The sequence below is a fragment of the Odocoileus virginianus genome, chromosome 8 (assembly GCF_023699985.2).
Source record: "Odocoileus virginianus isolate 20LAN1187 ecotype Illinois chromosome 8, Ovbor_1.2, whole genome shotgun sequence".
NCBI classification, from domain to species: domain Eukaryota; kingdom Metazoa; phylum Chordata; class Mammalia; order Artiodactyla; family Cervidae; genus Odocoileus; species Odocoileus virginianus.
Window position 1 is genome coordinate 69,974,883 of NC_069681.1, and position 18,383 is coordinate 69,993,265.

Genomic DNA, 18,383 nt, shown 5'->3' on the forward strand with positions numbered 1-18,383 from the left:
ATATCAAAAATAAAAGTACAGATTATGAGAAATATGACACCCTTAATTAATTAGTTAGCTTCTTAATTAGCTAATTTATTTTAAAGAGGACTTGACTGTAGTCTGGAGAGGTATGGGTCCCTCTGGAGTGACTGGCTTCCAAGGGCCAGAGCCCAGGGTGAACATAGGTCTCCCCACCCCCATCTCCATGACACATGTCATCCCCCACCTCTGCAGCAGACTCACAGCACTCAGAGCTCTAGAATTGTGTATGGGAGGGATCAATCCATTCTCTCCACAGGACCTTGTTGTGATCTTTAGAATATCTAAGGAGGTATTAAGAACTTACAATGTATTTTGTATGGAATTAGGAAAGCTACAAGAAAAATTTTACGAAAAGTCTGTTTAGTCTAAAGCTTCATTTTGATATTAAAATTGTATTATACCAATTTCAGGTTTCATGCAGAGGATGTTGAAATTCCTCATCTTCCTCAAGATTTTGAAGTTGCAAAATATAACATCTTGGAAAAAGTAAGAGTCTTAATTTCTAGTTGAGGGAACAAAGCTATTTAAAGTCTTCTAATTATTTTTCCTGTTTGATAATTTTCCTATTTTTGAAAAATTGTGCATTTCCTGAATACTCCTTAATATGTGAGTTGATTTTTAATAGTAAAAAAATTCACATTTAAAATGTAATGTTTGATTTTAGTGTTTTTATTATGAAAGAAATGCATACTTATATATGCTTAAAATATAATAAAAATATAAACAGCACAAAAACTTAATATGACATTAAAAAATGAAGATACTCCTCTCTGTTAACAGTTTCTTGTATTTTAAAAGAGTAGATTTCACACCAAGTATTTACAGTATGTTGAATTTCCATTATTTTTCATTAAAAAAAATAAAAAAACTTTTCCTCTGATATCATATAAATGCAAAATAAAGTAATATTTAAAATGATGCTCCATTTGTATTTTTAAGATATTTTAATAAAATGTAACTTGAAAATAACACTTCCTCTCTGATTAAGAAAATGTGGAAAGTGGGATGGTTTAAACATATACAGGTATATTTATAACAAAATTTCCAGAAGGAAATATAAAAAAATATTAATAGTGATTATATATCTGTAGTAGACTCCAGATGATTTATATTTTCTAATTACTTTCTAAATTATTTCTGCAAATGATATAATTTGTATCAGGTTTATAATCAACATTTTTAAATGGAGTGTGTGGTTTGTTATTTAGTGAATGCAGCTTATAAAAGAGCAACATGTTTTCCAGGTTGTGACAGAGGGAGGTAAGGAGACAGCCGTGGTGGAGCTGCAGTGCCTCCAGGGCCCTGGGGATCGTGGCTTTCTGATATGCACACACTTCCTCCTGGCCACCGGCACCCAGGTAAGGGCTTCGTGGTGAAGCCTATGTTTTTATTGTCCACCTTGTTGATAGCAAATTTTGTAAAAACTGGTTCAGTTGAACCAGCCAATCCATTAGCTTCTCTCTTTTTAGCTAGTACCATTTTGAAAAGTGGAGAGGTGCTCTTTTTGGGGTATGGAGGTGAGGAGGGCAGGCTGGGAGCCAGGAGAACATTCCCTGGGATGCGGGTTCCTGCTCCTGCTTGAGTTACTGACAGAAACTTTCCTAATGTTTGTACCTCGGCACTGGACCCCTTCACTCACTTCATTAAACTCTGCTCTGTACCTCGAGGCCTGTACCTCACACCTACCTAGTGTGAGGTGAAAAGACCACACACCCACCCTTGGAAATCGGCTTGACAGCGCAGCGTGGTCCCGCCCCTGCCGTGACTCAGCTGCTACTGAAATATGTGTGAAGTGCCTGGGCTCAGGGACAGCAAGCGGGGCTGCCCGTGCCCACAACCTTCTCGAGGTCAATGGCAGGGTTCTGACCTAAGACAGTTACAGGAAAGAAACAACCCAGAGCCTGCGCCTGTAGAGCCTTCAGCCCTGTCAGCATCTTTAGTGAGACGCTAACTGACCGGAGGCTCACAGGCTCCCCTTTGAGTGACCACACAGTGGTTCTCTAAGGCTCAGGACAAGCCCGCTTCACCCTTTCCCCACAGCGGGGTCAGCTGTCGTCCAGGAAGGAGAACCACATCTCCTCAGGGCCCAGACTGCTGCTGATGCCCCCAGGTTCCTGATGCCCGTCAGGGAGACAGTTACACAGTCCTGGGCCCAGGGCTCAGGCTGGCCATCTGTCGGCATTCACTGCTGACTTCCAGTCCTGGTGTAGGACTCCATTACCCAAGCAGTTCTGCCAAATATTATAGCTGGTATCCCACACCTATCAAGATTCCATGAGGACTAAAAGATTAAACCAAGGTTAAGTAAGTATGTCCAAGAAGGAGAAAGACTTTGTTAGCCTTTTGCCCAGAAATGTAGACCGTGTTTTGTGGAGAATTTAGGTCCTTGGGTGAAAGTAAGTAAAAATCAAGTTGAAAACCAGGTAGAATGTGTCGAGCTGCTTCTGCCTTCCCAGCCTCCCTCCCCCAGCCTGGCCCTCCTGTTCCTGTGTGAGTCTGTTCCCTCGACGGGCATAACCCTCCCTGATGAGACAGACAGAGCTTCTCTGGCCCTTGTCCTTTGTTAATCCATCGTGGCAGAAATATTCCAAAATTAGGTTAAATTTTACCTTTTTTTTGTAAAAATTATTGATTTTATTAAATCTTGGCCCTTGTTCATTTTTTTTTTATACCTTCTTGAATGGAGTGATGTGGATGTGGTGTGTGTCCTGCGGCCAGTGGGGCAGGGTTATTGGCCCTATGTGATCCACCCCCCATGCACAGCCCTCAGGGTCTCCACAGCCCTACTGGGCAAGCCCTCCATGTTCACTGAAGCTGGGACAAGGCAGGATTTGGGGAGGACAGACACCCCATCAGGACAGCGGGAATAACCACAGTGTTTGCCTCTGCCTTGGTCTGCGTGACCTGCCAGCACCCCTCCCTTTCTCCTTGGCTAGGGCAGTCATTTCGTTTAGACTATGCCTGTCTCTAACGATGCCTCATCTCTGAGGTATTTTTCTTTCCTCCCCTCGCCCGGTTTTTCTCATTTCTGGAAGGCTAGAAGCCAGACTTCAAAGTGGGGTAGGATGGTGTGTAAGGTCAGATTCTGGGCTCTGAACACATGTCCTGAGGCTCTTTCGTTAGTCCAGTACTTCTTTCCCACCTGCCGTGCCTCTCAACCTTTCCCCCCAACTTGCAGGTTTTAGGCTGTTTTGTCAAGAATTGAAAATGTTAAGTAATTCCTTGAAATAGCTAGTTTCTAAGCTCCTTTACAGCAGGAAACTAGCTGAGGCACCTTATCTGTGATCCTGTTTCCCCTCCCCCCACCCTTACCATGGTACCCAGTAGGTGTTCATTAAAGATTGATGTGCTAATAGGCTACCGTATGCTCATGTTCTGACACTGTGCTACGTGCTGTAACCTACAGACCAGGAGGCAGTCCTCTGTGAAGAAAACCTCTGCAGACGCAAGTGAATACTATGAGAATTATATTGAGGAGCTGAAGAAACAAGGCTTTCTACTGAAAGAACATTTTACACCTGAAGCAACCCAGTTAGCATCTGAAAAACTGCAAGCAGTAAGCTTGATTTCTACATATTCTTCTGTATTACTGATTAAATAGATTAAACAGAAATGTTTTCTTCATGACAAATAAAAAGTTGGCAGGAGACGAGAATAGGAGTTAAAAGAAAGGAAGAGGGGCCCACAGAGAGGCTCGAAGTCAAGTGGGGAGTGAGTCCCAGGATAAGCCACAGACCTCCCAGCTTCCCAGAGATTTCACTGGGAGCCAGAACAGGAGTCAGGGTCCTCAACCTTTAGTGCCACTTCATCTTTGATGTTACAGCAGGCCTAAAGAATTACAGGGTGAAGAAAAAGGCAGGAGGGAAAACAGCGTGGGGGTAAAAGAGAAGAGGGTTGAGAGAGGAGGACAAGGAGCAGGGACGAGCTGGGAGCGGCCTGGGGTTAAGAGTCACCCTCTCCTGGGATGACATGGGCTGTTTTCCTCTCACACCTCTGCTTATCTCAGGTTTAAAGGAGCATACTCATGAACTCTTTGTGGGTGTTTCTCTGTGGTTGCAGTTGCTTTTGGAGGAGGTAATAAACTCGAGTGCCCTGAGCCCTGAGGTCAGTGCCTTGGTGGAGATGCTCTGGGCAGAAGCCCTCGGCCGCCTAGAGGACACGCTGCTGAGACCCGTGGGCATGATGAGCCTGAATGACGTGAGTGCTGTGTCCTGGAAGCAGGTTCTGCCAGTCAAGCCTGCCTCCTGCTTGTGGTTTAGAGGCCTGCGCCTCGTCTGAACAAGGCTCCCGCTGTGCTGCTGCTCTTCCTTCTCGCACTGGAGAGAGGGGCGTGAGGGGTGCTGCTGGGAAGTGGGCTTCTGAGGAAACTAGAGTCCTATCTGCAGCATCAGCCTTGGGAGCAGCACAGGGCAGGTGCTGCAGGTCCTCAGAGAAGGCACAGACCCTGGTCCACTTCAGAGTGACTGTCTTGAGCCTTCGACCATGTGGGGAAGGGCAGGTGCACCTGCAGCCATCAGGAGGCTCTTCTTGATTGTGTACAATTGAAGGAGCAGGTGAAGAAGGTGTTCCCAAGGGTAGAGCATGTGTGGCTGCACCAGCACATTGAAATAACCCATGGAGAAAGTAATGGGGTCAAGTCCAAAGGAGCTTGTGTGATGAGAAAGGTGTTCTGGTGGGCTTCATCCCTGAGTCTGATCCAGATGTCTTTCTAAATGTGTCGTGTGGAAGGAAGTTCCCTGGTGAGAACTCCTCTCTGTGGACGCGGACATGGACGCAGACACACCAACACTCAGGACTCTGGTTCCCTCCTCTAGTTAAGTCCGGCCCAGTTTGGAAATAAGATGCATTTTCAACAGCATCAAGCTTGCTTTGTGACAGTGTCCAGTTGAAAGCTAATAGTCATGATGTATCTAAGAACCATTTTAGGTATTTTTTTATACAAGTTACTTTACTTTTTCTAGATTATCAAGTTAAATTTTAATAACCATGTATCATCTTCTATTTAAAGGTGAGCAAGGCAGAGGGAATTCTCCTCCTGGTAAAGGAAGCAGTGAGAAATGGAGAAACACAGGAGCAACTGCAAACGATGCTGACCGAGTTCTACAGATTAATCCCTCACAGAGCTTCCACGGCCGAGAAGGTCAGCCTGAGCCTGCTGGCTAAGAAAGAGGACCTGTGCCAGGTAAGCCTCTGGGCTTACTGTACCTTGGGGTTCAGTTTACACTTTGTGGGGACAGGAAAAAGGAGTCTTTCACGTTGGACTGAGGTAACACTGGATCACGAAATTTGGTTCTCGAGATAGCTCAAAAACAAACGGTTGAGCTGTTTGGGGGTGATTGGGGTCCTTACGGAAGGAGCCTGTGTTGGAAGAGTGGTGCAGAAGCAAGTGTTTATTTAGAATTGTTATGCTGGGGACTTTCCTTACGGTCCAGTGGTTAAGCATCCGCCTTCCAATGCAGGGGATGTGGGTTCAATGCTTGGCCTTGGAACTAAGATCCTACCTGGTTACAGGCAACTAAGCCCACGTGCCGCATCTAGAGAAGCCTGCAAGGAAGACCCAGCACAACCCCCCCACACACACACACATAGACTCACACACACACAAAAAGAATGTTCAAAATTGCTATGCTGTGAAATGACTTTCTGGATCAGGAGATAAGTAGGATTCTTTCCTAGAAGAAACAGAAAGCTGCTCCTGACTTGAACAGTGAGGAGGCTTATCATCCTGTAGGACGAGAAGTCCAGCTGTGGGGTGGCCACTGGTCCAGTTCACTCGAGGCTGCGACCTCACTGGGGCCTGGCCTCTTCCCACCTCTGTGCTTCCTGCAGGGGTGGCTTCCCCACCCCGGCCAACTCCCCTTCCCACCAGCTCACAGAATCCCTCCTGGAAGGTTTCTTCTTATGTCTCTTGGAGGATGCCCCCAGTATCCTCTTATTTTTCTTTTTATCATTATTTTTAAATTAAGTATAGTTCATTTATAATATTGTGTTAGTTTCAGGTGTACAGCAAAGTGGCTAGGTTTTATATTATATACACCCACAGATGTATACATATATATTGTACATATGCATATACACACATGTACACATATATATACACACATGTACTTTTTTCAGATTCTTTTCCATGATAGGTTACTGTAAGATATTGAATATAGCTCCATATGCTACAGTAAATCCTTGATTTTTTATTTCTTTTATATGTAGGGGTATGTATCTGTTAATCCCAGATTCCTAATTTATCCCTTCCCTTTTGTAACTATAAGTTTGTTTTCTATGTTTATGAGTCTGTTTATGTTCCATAAGTAAGTTCATTTGGCTTCCCTGGTGGCTCAGACAGTAAAGAATCTACCTGAATGCAGGAGACATGGATTTGATCCCTGGATCAGGAAGATCCCCTGGAAAAGGAAATGGCTACCCACTCCCCTATTCTTGCCTGAGGAAATTTCATGGACAGAGGAGCCTGGCATGCTGCAGTCCATGGAGCTGCAAAGAGTTGGGCATGACTTAGCAACTGAACAACAAAAATATTGATTCCACATAAAAGTGACATCATAGATATTTGTCTTTGTCTGACTTACTTCACTCAATGTGATAATCTCTAGTTGCATCCATGTTGCTGCAGACGGCATTATTTTATTCTTTTTTATGACTGAGTAGTATTCCATTGTATATATGTACTGCATCTTTATCCATTCATCTGTCAGTGGACATGGATTGCTTCCATGTCTTGGCTATTTCTTTAGCCAGGAGCGAGTTATATGTACATGGCTAAGCCAGTTTCTGCTGAGGAGGATAGAATTACTGAGACTGCTTGGAAGTAGGGGAAGGAGCAGGCTCAGCTCACAGAGAACAGCAGGAAGGCAGATAGGGCTTGCCCCGTCCCAGGTGAGGCACCACCTCCTCTGACTCTGGGTTGCTGCATCTGAGCGTGAAGGATTGCAGACAAAATCAGAGATCCATGACCTCTAGACTTCAGAGGAGTTTGTAGATGTTAAATTTTGCTTGTTTGGGGGAAATTACAGCTTCCCACAGATTCCCAGGTAGTGCTAGTGGTAAAGGACATGATTGAAGCGACTTAGCATGCATGCACACACAGATTCCCAGAGGAGTCTGTAATCTAGAGTATGTGAGGAACCAACAAATGAGATGAGCTAGTGAATGAGATGACGAAGGACCCTCCATGTTTAAAGTTCCATGATTTCCTCAACACTGAGTGTAACTTCGGTTCTTGGTTTTGCTACTGAGAGGATGTGTGTGCTGCCCACCCAAATACCTAGATTCTGTATTTTCAGTAGGTCACACATCCTCATGATTCAGAAGTCAAAATTATATTTAAAAGGTGTACTCTGTTGCACCCTGGCACCACCACCCCTATGCCAGCTCCTCTTCCCCAACACATAACCATGCTTGTTAGTGTCCTGTTTGTCTTTGCACCATTTCTTTATGCAAATAAATGTGAAAATAAGCAAACATACTTAGTCCTTCCCCCTTTTTCTATGTAAAAAGTCATATACTCTCTTCGCTGTCCTGCACCTGTTTTCTTTACCTGACATAATGTACTCTGAGTGTGGAGATCACCCTCATTCTTGTCCTCGGTTGGGACATGCCCCTGGGTGGGCATCCTCCAGCCGTTCCCGCCAGACACAGTGAACGACACCATGGGAAGTAAATGCTCTGTGTGTCTGGTGTCTTGTTCTTGAGCAAGGGCATCTCTGAGAGGCAGTCCCCGAGGGAAAAGTGCAGCTGGAAAGAATAAACATGTCAGTAACTGGGGTGATTTTGTCCGCTTCCCTGAGTGTTTCTCTGTGCTGCCCTCTCACGGCCAGTGAATGACAATTTCCATTTCCTGTTGTCTTATGAACTGTGTCTTTGTCAAACTTCACCACGTGAATAGACTAGAAACGGCCTCTTAGTGTAGTGAGCCTGAGCACCTTTCCAGATGTTTTAGGGATGTTTGTGTTTCTTCTTCTGTGAACTGTCTGTTCGTGTCCTTTGCCTCTTTCTCTCTTGGGTCTTAATGTTTTTATTCATGGTTTTTAGAACCTTTGTAAATTAAGAAGCTTAATCTGTGTTATGAATTGTGAATATTTGGCAGTTTTTGCAGTTTATTTGGGTTTCTTTCTTTACTTATACTGAGTTTGTTGGTGATGACAAAAGCTTATTCAACCTTTTTGAGAAATGCACTATAATATAAATTATTTTGATACGTGATCATTCGGACATGTATGAATCATTTCTACTTACAGCTAATAAGAGACATGGTTAATGTCTGTGAAACTAATTTGGCCAAACCCAACCCACCGTCTCTTGCCAAATACCGAGCTTTGAGATGCAAAATTGAGTATGTTGAGCCGAACACTGAAGAATTTTTGAGAGTAAGAGAAGACGTGCTGCAGAATAATCACAGGTAGGAATATAGGAGATAGGTGAGGGTCTGTTCTTTAACCTGCTTTAGATTCTGGTAGGGCAGATCTTCACACACCTAGATAATGAATCCTCGTTGCAGGGTAATTACGGTGTGATGACAGATACTCACTTCTCTGTCTATAATAGGGCTCAGAGCTGTGTTCTGTGCTTAAACACTCCCCACTGTTCCAGTCCATTCCAAGTTCACCTACTGTTGCACAGAATTAAATTCTAAAACTTTAGATGAGAGAGTATTGGAGTTTGTTCACAAATGTAGTGTTTGAGTGCTCAAGGGTATTGCACGGTAAAATCCATTCAGATTAAGATTTTAAGATGAAGAAACATGTTTTGGATCTCTCTCTGAAGCTGGCTGGCCTGCTGAGCAGCACAGGTCAGCTGTTTATTACCTTCTTGATCTTGTCTCATCAGGGTGTCAGTTCGGCAAGGCTGAGACCGTGTTTTCTTATTTCTGTTGCTGGTAGAGTACTTAGCACAGAGTATGTTTGTTGAATGAATGCATGAATGTTGAACAAAGGAATATATTCAATTCGTATATTCTGTATATTATGTTTGATAAAATAAGGAATATTTTGCATGATGTTTTATAACCTACTTTTAACACTTACATTTTACTATAAGTTTTGTTTCACATCCTTACTTATTTTTAAGAGAGTATTCTTTAATGGCTGCATAGTATTTCCAAGAGATGTTGCATTGTGATTCATTGAATCAGTTCTCTAATAATGGATATTTGGGCGGTTTTGGGTTTGCTGCTGCTGCTAACAATTTTTTTATTGTGCTTTCAATTATGTAATCTCAAGGTTTTCTTCTAATTCTACAGTAAAAGTCCAGTGGACATCTTGCAGATATTTAGAGTTGGCAGAGTAAGTGAAACCACAGAGTTCCGGAGCCACCTTGGCAATGTCAGGCACTTGCTTCATGGGTCTTCTGTGCAGAGCTTCATGGGAATCCTGTCCCGGTAAGAGCACACCATCTCTATTTTCCAAACTTTTCAGCTACAGTTAGACTTTTTTTCTGTAGTATGTGGATCTATTCCATTAAAATCAGCCAGCTTATTGAATTCCAGAGAAAACTGAACACTTTATAGTTAAGTATGTAATTTAAGTCATATGTTAGTTATTATATATTTTAAAGTGCAGTGCATGGAAACGAATTGCTTCTTTTTTTGTTTTAAAGTTATTATATTTATTAATTTCAGAAACTTGAAGAATGGGAATTCTCTATGTCCTGACTCTTCTCTCTGTATCTGACTCAAAGATAGTCTAGAAATTACAGCTCCCGGATGCCATGAATTATCTATTCAAAACATAGCTCTAATTTCTGTTAGCTTTGAATAACACTTAATATTGGAGTTGAAACTGAAGTCACAAGGAACAAGGGAAATCATGGTTAAACCTGGATCTTAGTTAAATCCCACCAAAGACTTATGCAGGCTCCACCTGGAAAAAGCTTTAACTGCTTCAGAAGAACCCAAATACAAGCTGATGAGCAAGATACAGGTTTTCCTTGAATTGACCTATGCATTTTGTGCTATCACAATAAGAATACTAACAATGGACTTCCCTGGTGGCTCAGTGGTTAAGAATCTGCCTGCTAGTGCAGGAGACACTGGTTCAGTCCCTGATCTGGGAGGATTCCAGATGGTGCGAAGCCCCTAAGCCCGTGCACCACAGCTGTTGAGCCTGTGCTCTAGAGCCAGGAAGCTGCAGCTACTGAAACCTGTCCACGCCAAAGCCCGTGCTCCACAGCAAGAGAAGCCACCGCAGTAAGAAGCCTGTGCACCGCAACTGGAGAGTAGCCCATGCTCACTGCAACTAGAGAAAGCCCACGAGCAGCAGTGAAGACCCAGCACAGCCATAATAAGTAAATAAACCTACTAACAAGAATTTTTTTTAAGAAAAGCTGATTCTATAGCCCATATTTTTTTAAATTTGAATTTACCAGGGTAATTCTGAAAAAGAAGGATAACCAGAGAGGATTAACCAGTCAGATGTTAAAAACATAAAGCTTTATTTACTAAGTAAAACAATGAGGTGAGAAATAGATGAGGCAGCAAAATAAAAATCCACAAATAATGCAAAAACGTAGGGCATTTAATATATGATAAAATTAGCTTTTATCTCTATGAGAAAAGTATTTGCTTGAGTACCACATATGGATATAAATGGTTAATTGTCTGGAGAAAAATATAAAGTTGGATCCTTACTTCATTCCTTGCACAAACTCCACATGGAGTGAAGATTTGAAAATTTAAAATGAAGCAGTAAAAACAGTCATTGAGTAAGTAAGATTATTCAAGTACATCCCAAAAACCATTTTACAAAATTAATTCTATTTCATAACACGGAACATAAACTTGAGATGTAATAAAAGGCAGGAGTCTCTCGTCTTCCACCTTCCCAGAGATAATCTGGTTTGTTTGATTGCAGAGAGTTCTAGAAAGCAGGAACCTGCAATGGGAGCACAGTCAGTCTTGGCCTCATGGCTGTTCTGCTGAGCCCTTCATGGGTCCAGCCTGAGCGTGGGCAGTGGCTAGCCAGCTGGCCAGGCTAGATGGTGGTGAGAAACGGCCTTGACTGGGTCCATTTCAGTGGCACCTGGAATTCCTTACTCTGAGGTTACTTTGAAATACATTTTTCTTTTCATTTCATGCTAATTATTTATTTATTGACTTTCAGTTGGTATATTTTTTCCAGGTTTGTTGAGTTAATTGACAAAAACTGTATGTCTTTAGGTTGTACAACGTGATTTCTTAAAGTTGTACAACATGATGTTTTAATATATGTATATATTATGAAAAAATCTCCACGATCAAGTTAATTAGCACATCCATCACCTCACAGGCCTACCTTTTCTTTTTCTTGTGGTGAGTACAGAAGATCTAATACTATCTTAGCAGACTTCCGGTGTACAGTATCATCACAGTCACCACGCTGGGCATTGCATCCCCAGAGCGTTTTCGTCTTATAACTGGAATTTCATGATTTTTTACTAGCACCCCCCCACCCTGGTAGCTTCCCCACCCCCAGCCCTTGGAAACCACAACTCTACTCTCTAGGTTTTTGAGTTCGACTTTTTCAGATTCCACATATGAGTGAAGTCTTGCAGTGTTTGTGTCTGCCTTGTTTCACAGAAGTCCTTAAATAGCTCCTTTCTTGGCCAGAATTATGAGGCTATAATGAGATTCCTTTTTTCTAGTAAACCACTATATTATTTTCCAGTGGGTTGCTTTTACCCAAAGTAGTTGAAGATCGTGGCATGAAGAGAACAGACATTGGAAATCTTGGGAGTGGGATATATTTCAGCGATTCACTCAGGTCAGTACCTTATCTTTTTAATCACATCATACACACCATCATCAAGGAGACCGATACTTATTACAAGTTTTCACCTGTCTTTCCTTGGTGAGGATTTCTCACCAAGAACAGACAATAAAAGCAGCCAGTTTTCTCAGTATATTGTAGAAGCCTGTCTTGTGGTGGATATTTGGGAAAATTACATTTGAAATCATCTTAGTGATTTTACTATCCTAAGAACTTTTACCTGTATTTACTCAGTCATTCTCACAGCAAACCCCTGAGGTCAGGCCTTGTCACTCCCACCCTGATCACAGATGAGGACACTGTGGGACAGTGGGGGTGACTTGCTGAAAGCCACACAGAACCTTGTCTTCTCCAGAGCCGGTGGTCTTGATTTCTCCAGCACATGACCTCGCTCACAGACAGGGCCTGGAATAATATCTGAGTCTCTCTTCATTTCAGCCACAGCATATTGAACTTACTAAGCACCAGGTTAAGTCCTTCAAGCACGTTGTTTGATAACCTCACAGTGGTATTGGGAATCATTTTATGAAGATGAACCATCTTCATAGAGTTTAAGTAGCTTGCATTCAGGTCACAGAACTAAGAAAATGACAAGTTCAGGCCCGGGACAGAGGATGATTATCCAGGAATTTAAGGAGTCCCCCCAGATCAATGAGAGAAGGAGTACTCAGTAAGCAAAGGGCAAAAGATATGAAGAGGAAACATGTATGGACACACTTGAAAAGATCAGTCATTAAGAACATGCAAATCAAACCAGAATGAGACCATTTCACACCTGTTGTATCGACAGACACTTTAACACCTTTAGGTGTTGGAGAGTCTCCCCTCCTGGAAAAGGGTCCCGTCATCTCATGGAGCTAAAGAGCAGCTGTGATAGTGTGACTCAGGGTTTGGGGGGCAGTGCACCCCATGCTGGCTGCACATGGAATCACCTGTGAGCTTTTGGACAGTGCTGGTGCAGAGTTCACCCAGATCAGCTCAGTCAGGGTCTCGGGGGCCAAGATTGGGCTCCCAGTAGTTTCTCTGCTCTGTATGTAGCTTTAACACACAATCTGGGCTGAGAATCACCACGCTAGTAAACATTGGTATACGTAGACAAGTGGGGATTGGACAGTGGGGTGGGTGATGCGCTGGTGTGGTCCGACATCTCCATGTGTGCGTGTGTGCTAACCAGGTGCTTTCCAGCTGCATCTGTCAAATGGATGAACCTTAGGACCAGACTATGGACTGACTGTCTCCACATAACATTATTACCGAGGGGCACGTGCCTATGTGCTGACACCGAGACAGAAAGACAAGATAATGATGCTCTTTTTCCTGAGCTGGCGGCAGCTACGATAGCTGTCTTATTATTATTCTTGAGATTTAACATTTATAGAATAAATGCTTTCCTATGTACAAAGTCTTTCCAAGTAAGCACTTTTATATGTTAAAATATTTTTCAAAAGGCAAACTGGCAGTCAGTTGAATTTAACCAAATTGAAGTCCTCAGTGGATATGGACAGTGGGGTTTTGGTGAGGAAGTGCAAACAGACCAGACTGCAATGGGTTGAGAGCTGGTTCGCAGATAAGCCAGAGAGACTGTTGCTGATGGTGAGGGGCGAGGAGGGAGGAGGGGGGATGAGGGGAATGGGAAGAGATGAGCAAGAGGAAGGTGGGGTAGTCAGGGTCCTGTGTTTATAAATATGGGGCACCCATCAGCACAAACAGAAGTGCAAGTTTTAGAGGTGTGTCCTCAACAGTGCCCCGCCAAGGCACCCAGCCTGAACTCTTGACACAACAGTTACTTTATTAAAGCTGTTGGTTTGTAAGAAAGTTAAATGGAATTGCTCGTTTGGGCATCACTTGACATTTTGTTTTTCCACTTGGATCCAGAAGGCTTCATGAGGGTGCAGCATTGTTTGTCCCTTGACCAGTTCTTACTTGGCATTTCATGTTCTTTCTGAACTTTAGTGCCAGGAATTAATCCACTTTTTCTTCTTATCAGGTGGGCTTCTTCCTTCTCTTTCTTCAGTCTGTATATTTTAGTAGCTGATAAAGAGCTGCCTAGCACAGCAGAGGAGCAATAAATGGCTGTTTTGCATAAAAATTTTAAATAAGTAAATAGAGTTCTAAATGGAATCTTCAGAGATATTTCAATAACAGTAAAACTTGGAATATTCTACCAGCAAAGTCGTTTGGATTCTAGTTTTCCTACATGTATAAAACAGTGTTGCCATGTAACTGTAAAGTAAAACACATATGTGCTTACTTCCTGTGACGTGCAGTACGAGCATCAAGTACTCGCACCCTGGACAGACAGATGGCACCCGACTCCTGGTCGTCTGTGACGTTGCCCTTGGCAGGTGCATGGACCTGCATGAGCGAAACTTCTCCCTGACGGAGGCGCCACCTGAGTACGACAGCGTCCACGGGGTGCGGGGAACAGATACGGTCAGCTCAGACTTTGAGGTATTTCTATCAAGGCAGACAGACAGGCTCCTGTTTTTATCAAATATGTTTAAGTTTAAATAATTACTGTATAGCTACTGTCTGAATTCAACAGTTTCTAAGTTAACGAACATGAAATTCTGCTTTTATGAAAACATTTGCCAGTGAAGTTTCTTTTCCTTTATTATTGAACTTCTGTTTTCTCTAGGATGATGAATTTGTTGTATACAAAACCAATCAGGTTAAAATGAAATATATTGTTAAATTTTCTGTATCTGGAGATGAAATAAAGGACTTTCATCCTTGTGATAATATGGAATTAGAGGAATACAGACCTGAGTTTTCAAATTTTTCAACAGTTGAAGGTGAGATGGCTTTTTTGACTGCTGTTCTCTGTGATGTTTATAAAACTTAAACATTGTATTTTCAGTGAAATTTATATTCATGTTTGGTAACTATATCTCTGATTTCTTACATAAACACTTCGTTTCCTTTTTTGTTTTGTAAAAACAAAACCTGGGGTGATTGAGAGATTGGGTGATGTCAGAGCCCCCTGTTACTTCATTAACGCACTGAGTCTGAGCCATCTACCACCCCCAGAACCAAGTCCAGGTGTCACAGTGCAGAAGACGCAGCCTTAGAGTTCAGTAGCTTGCCAGTTACCAGGCTGTGCAACCTTAGACAAACCTCATAACCTTTCTGGGCTCCGCTTCTCCCCTGTGGGAATGAGATCAACACCTGCATTATGTGAAGGGGCTGCAAAGTTGCCACGTGCAGCTTGTGTGTCAGCAGAAGGTGACCACCTCTCAGAAAATTGTAAATTCAAACTAGTATAATATTACTTGATAGCATTTAAAAACACATCAGCATTTTAAACTGTGATCAAATTATTTTTTATCAAAAATATATGGCTTCATGTAGAACATGACCCCTGTTTTCCGCTGGGAGTCATTAAGTGTATATCTCGTAAGAGTGTATCTGCCTTTCTAGCCCAGTCTGGCACCTTACCCACGTGACTCGTGAGGACACAGGCTTCCTGGGACTGAAGTCTGAGAGACCTCCTGTCGCTGCAGCTCTATGGCACAGTGACAGCACTGACTGAGCAGGGGGTGCAGAAACCCCGATTCATACTTGAGATACACTTAATAGATGTTCTGAAGACCTGTGTGTACTTGTATATGTTTAAACTCTGAATTTGTGAGACGACGCCACATAGCTGGTAGACTGAAAAGGCAGCATCCCCATTGGGAATGCTTCCCCTATCCCGTCTCATGTGGGTTAACTTTTAAGAAATGGTGACTGAAAATCATAAAATGCTATTTGTCCACTTACCCTAAAATGTAAGGTTTGAAGGGAAGGGGAAGGAATAAAGGGCAGGTGACAGAAACAGACAGTGGAGGGAGGGCTTTCAAAGCTGATATGAATGTTTCTGACTTGCAGATCACCAGCTTCCAGGCAGCACGCCTTTCCCCAACATCAAGGCCGGTCTCCAGGATGCCTCTGGGAGTTCAGTTCCTCTGGAGGACGTTCACATCAAGGGAAAAATAATAGACTTTGTAGCCCAGGTATGTTCTTTGTGGTTTTGTGATGCTTAAACTAAATGAATGTAAATCATACACAAGAATTGGATCACAGTTGGCGTGAACTAAACACATACATTTCTAAAATTTGTTTGTTCATTGAGCACCCAGTGTGTGCCTGGGGCCATCCTAAGCTCTAGGTGAACCACAAGGAGCAGCCTAAGGAAAGCCTGCCTGGTAGAGCAGGACCAGGCAGTGCACTCAGGAAATAAATATGTAACATGGGCCTGCTGGAGAGAAAACCAGGGCAGGTAGGAGGGGATGGACTGATGAACACGGTGGCCAACAAGCCCTCCTGAGAAGAGACATCTGAGGTGCCCATTCCAGGTGGTGGAAGGGCATGTGCAAAGGCCCTGAGGCAGGAGTGCACCTGACATGGGGTGCACCGAGGATCAGGGTGAAGAGGGGGTGGAGGGAGCACTGAGGAGCAGTGGGGACACCAAGGAGCAGGGTGGAAGGGACACTGAAGATCAGCATGGGGACTGGGGGGCCTTGAGGAGCAGCGTGAGGGGGCCATGGTTGGAAGTGCGTGAGGAGGCAGCGGGCACTCCTGTCAGGCACAGACTGACACGCGGAGTGAGCAGAAAGCCTTTGGAAGACACTTGCAGTGTAGTGACCTGTCAGAATTGTGTTCTCACGGGATCACTCTGGCCCCTACCCTCCTCCCCAAGTTGAGGACAGTCATAGGATAACCCGCTAGGAGACACAGTTCTGTCCAGGAACACACCGAGCAGGGATGTGGGCTGGGAGCAAGGCCTGCAGTGGGAGGGAGTTGGGCTGGCAGGAGAGACTGCCTGTGGTCCTTCAGAGGGAAGTGAGGCTGGTCTTTAGTGATCACCTGACTGGGAAAGGCGGGTGTGGGGCGGGGAAGAGCCTGCCTGCCACCCCTGAGGCTAACACTGTGTGGGTGTGTCTGACCTCCACCCCTGCCCTTGCTGACCCACCCACACAACCCTGAAGCCGCTGGGGGCCCCGTGTCCGGCTGTGGGAAGGACCCAGGTGTGGGTTCCAGGCAGGGCACTACAGGCGCTCCTCTCTGTGGGGCCATATAGAAGCTGTGAGCACATGACTGCCACTTCCTGTGACTCAGGCTTCACCTGCATGTCAGTTCTTCCCAGACTCCACAGGGTGAGCGCTTGTTGTACCATTGTTTGAATGAGGAGGCATTGAACAATGTGATAAAGACCAGTCTGAGTCACTCCAACTGGATGGTCTGGGATGGATTGGTTTGTGGGGGGACTGGTGTTGACCGCAGTGGAGCCCTGGGGTTTGAGAGCCCAGTTTGGAGTTCATGCTCATCCTTCTCCAGCCTGGTCATGCGGTGGTTTCCTCGGGTGCAGATGAGATGGTAATGCTGGGCTGCCCGTTGGTGGTGGCTGTTCTGCAATGGTTTCCTTGGATGTAGATGAGACGGTAACGCTGGGCTGCCCGTCGGTGGTGGCCATTCCGCAGTGGTTTCCTCGGGTGCAGATGAGACAGTAATGCTGGGCTGCCCGTCGGTGGTGGCTGTTCCCTGGTGGTTTCCTCAGATGTAGACAAGACGGTAATGTTGGGCTGCCCGTCGGTGGTGGCTGTTCCACATAGTGAACGTGAGGGCCCCGGTGCACACAAGTGTTGCAGGAGCAGCCTGTGTCCTTCATGTGTCACTGTGGATTAGACACTGTTTGATGAGGCTTTTCCATGGAAGGGTTTGCCCCACACATAACTCGTAGTGCAGCCATGAACATTCCTCTCATTTCTGGATAGCTGGCCTGTTGTCTGACTTGAGTGTCCACACAGAGCCGGCAGCAGGGAACTTGGCTGTACGTGGCCCACTCTGGACTTCTCGGAGTGAGCTTAATGTTTTCAGTTTAACAACTAAACTGAACTAAAACACTGGTTGCATTTGAAGGAGGAAGATTAAGATGTCAAAAATGTTGTAGTGTATTAGTTTCTGTTGTAAGTCCTAGTAAAAATCCTCCATCATCTTTACCTAAAATTTCTTTCCTTTTGGTGACAGCGCATCATCAAAAGCAGTGACTTGGATGGGGTCCTGACCTCTGGGGCCTCACATGCATAGCAGTTTCCATTAATAGCTGTTCCTGCAAACATCGTTCATGCGGTTTCATCAAATAAATGGGTTTTTCTTCTTCAGGTCGTTGTTTTTCAAACATACACAAACCAAAGTCATGTGCCCATTGAAGCAAAATATGTTTTTCCCTTGGACGACAAGGCAGCTGTGTGTGGTTTCGAGGCTTTCATCAATGGGAAGCACGTGGTGGGAGAGGTAAGGGAGAACCCCAACTGCTCTGTGGGATGGGCCATCCTGAGTCCCTTAGTTTCAGGCTGAGTAGCAGCCTTGTCATAAAACAGAATGTTCCTGGAAGAGTCAGGCCCTTGTACAGCCAGCCTCCACTCAGACATCTGGCGTCCCTCTCTGGTTAGCTAGCCTCTGTTCCTGCCTGTCCAGATTCCTTGTCCAGGCACTTGAACAAACAGTGATTTCAGTATCAAAAGTTTGAGAGACACATTGGAAAATTAGTGACGCCCTTTATGTATTTTTGCAAAAATACTGATCCTTTGTACCCTGCTATAAAAGCCAACTGAAGTGAAGAAA

At 44.2% G+C, this 18,383-nt stretch overlaps 1 protein-coding gene across 3 annotated transcripts in view; it reads left to right on the top strand.

Moving 5' to 3' along the window:
- PARP4 (poly(ADP-ribose) polymerase family member 4) overlaps positions 1-18,383 on the top strand; it is a 69,494-nt gene that overhangs the window by 10,188 nt on the left and 40,923 nt on the right. For all 3 annotated transcript variants that reach the window (XR_011489077.1, XM_020915116.2, XM_070471621.1), the window contains exons 5-16: positions 435-510; positions 1,269-1,382; positions 3,431-3,580; positions 4,084-4,221; positions 5,033-5,206; positions 8,274-8,434; positions 9,275-9,412; positions 11,676-11,771; positions 14,045-14,228; positions 14,416-14,572; positions 15,648-15,772; positions 17,922-18,053. Coding sequence is in view for 2 of the 3 variants with exons in the window: in XM_020915116.2 (XP_020770775.2) it covers positions 435-510; positions 1,269-1,382; positions 3,431-3,580; positions 4,084-4,221; positions 5,033-5,206; positions 8,274-8,434; positions 9,275-9,412; positions 11,676-11,771; positions 14,045-14,228; positions 14,416-14,572; positions 15,648-15,772; positions 17,922-18,053 (1,645 nt within the window). In the remaining variant the exon portion in view is untranslated. The remainder of the gene's footprint in view (positions 1-434; positions 511-1,268; positions 1,383-3,430; positions 3,581-4,083; positions 4,222-5,032; positions 5,207-8,273; positions 8,435-9,274; positions 9,413-11,675; positions 11,772-14,044; positions 14,229-14,415; positions 14,573-15,647; positions 15,773-17,921; positions 18,054-18,383) is intronic.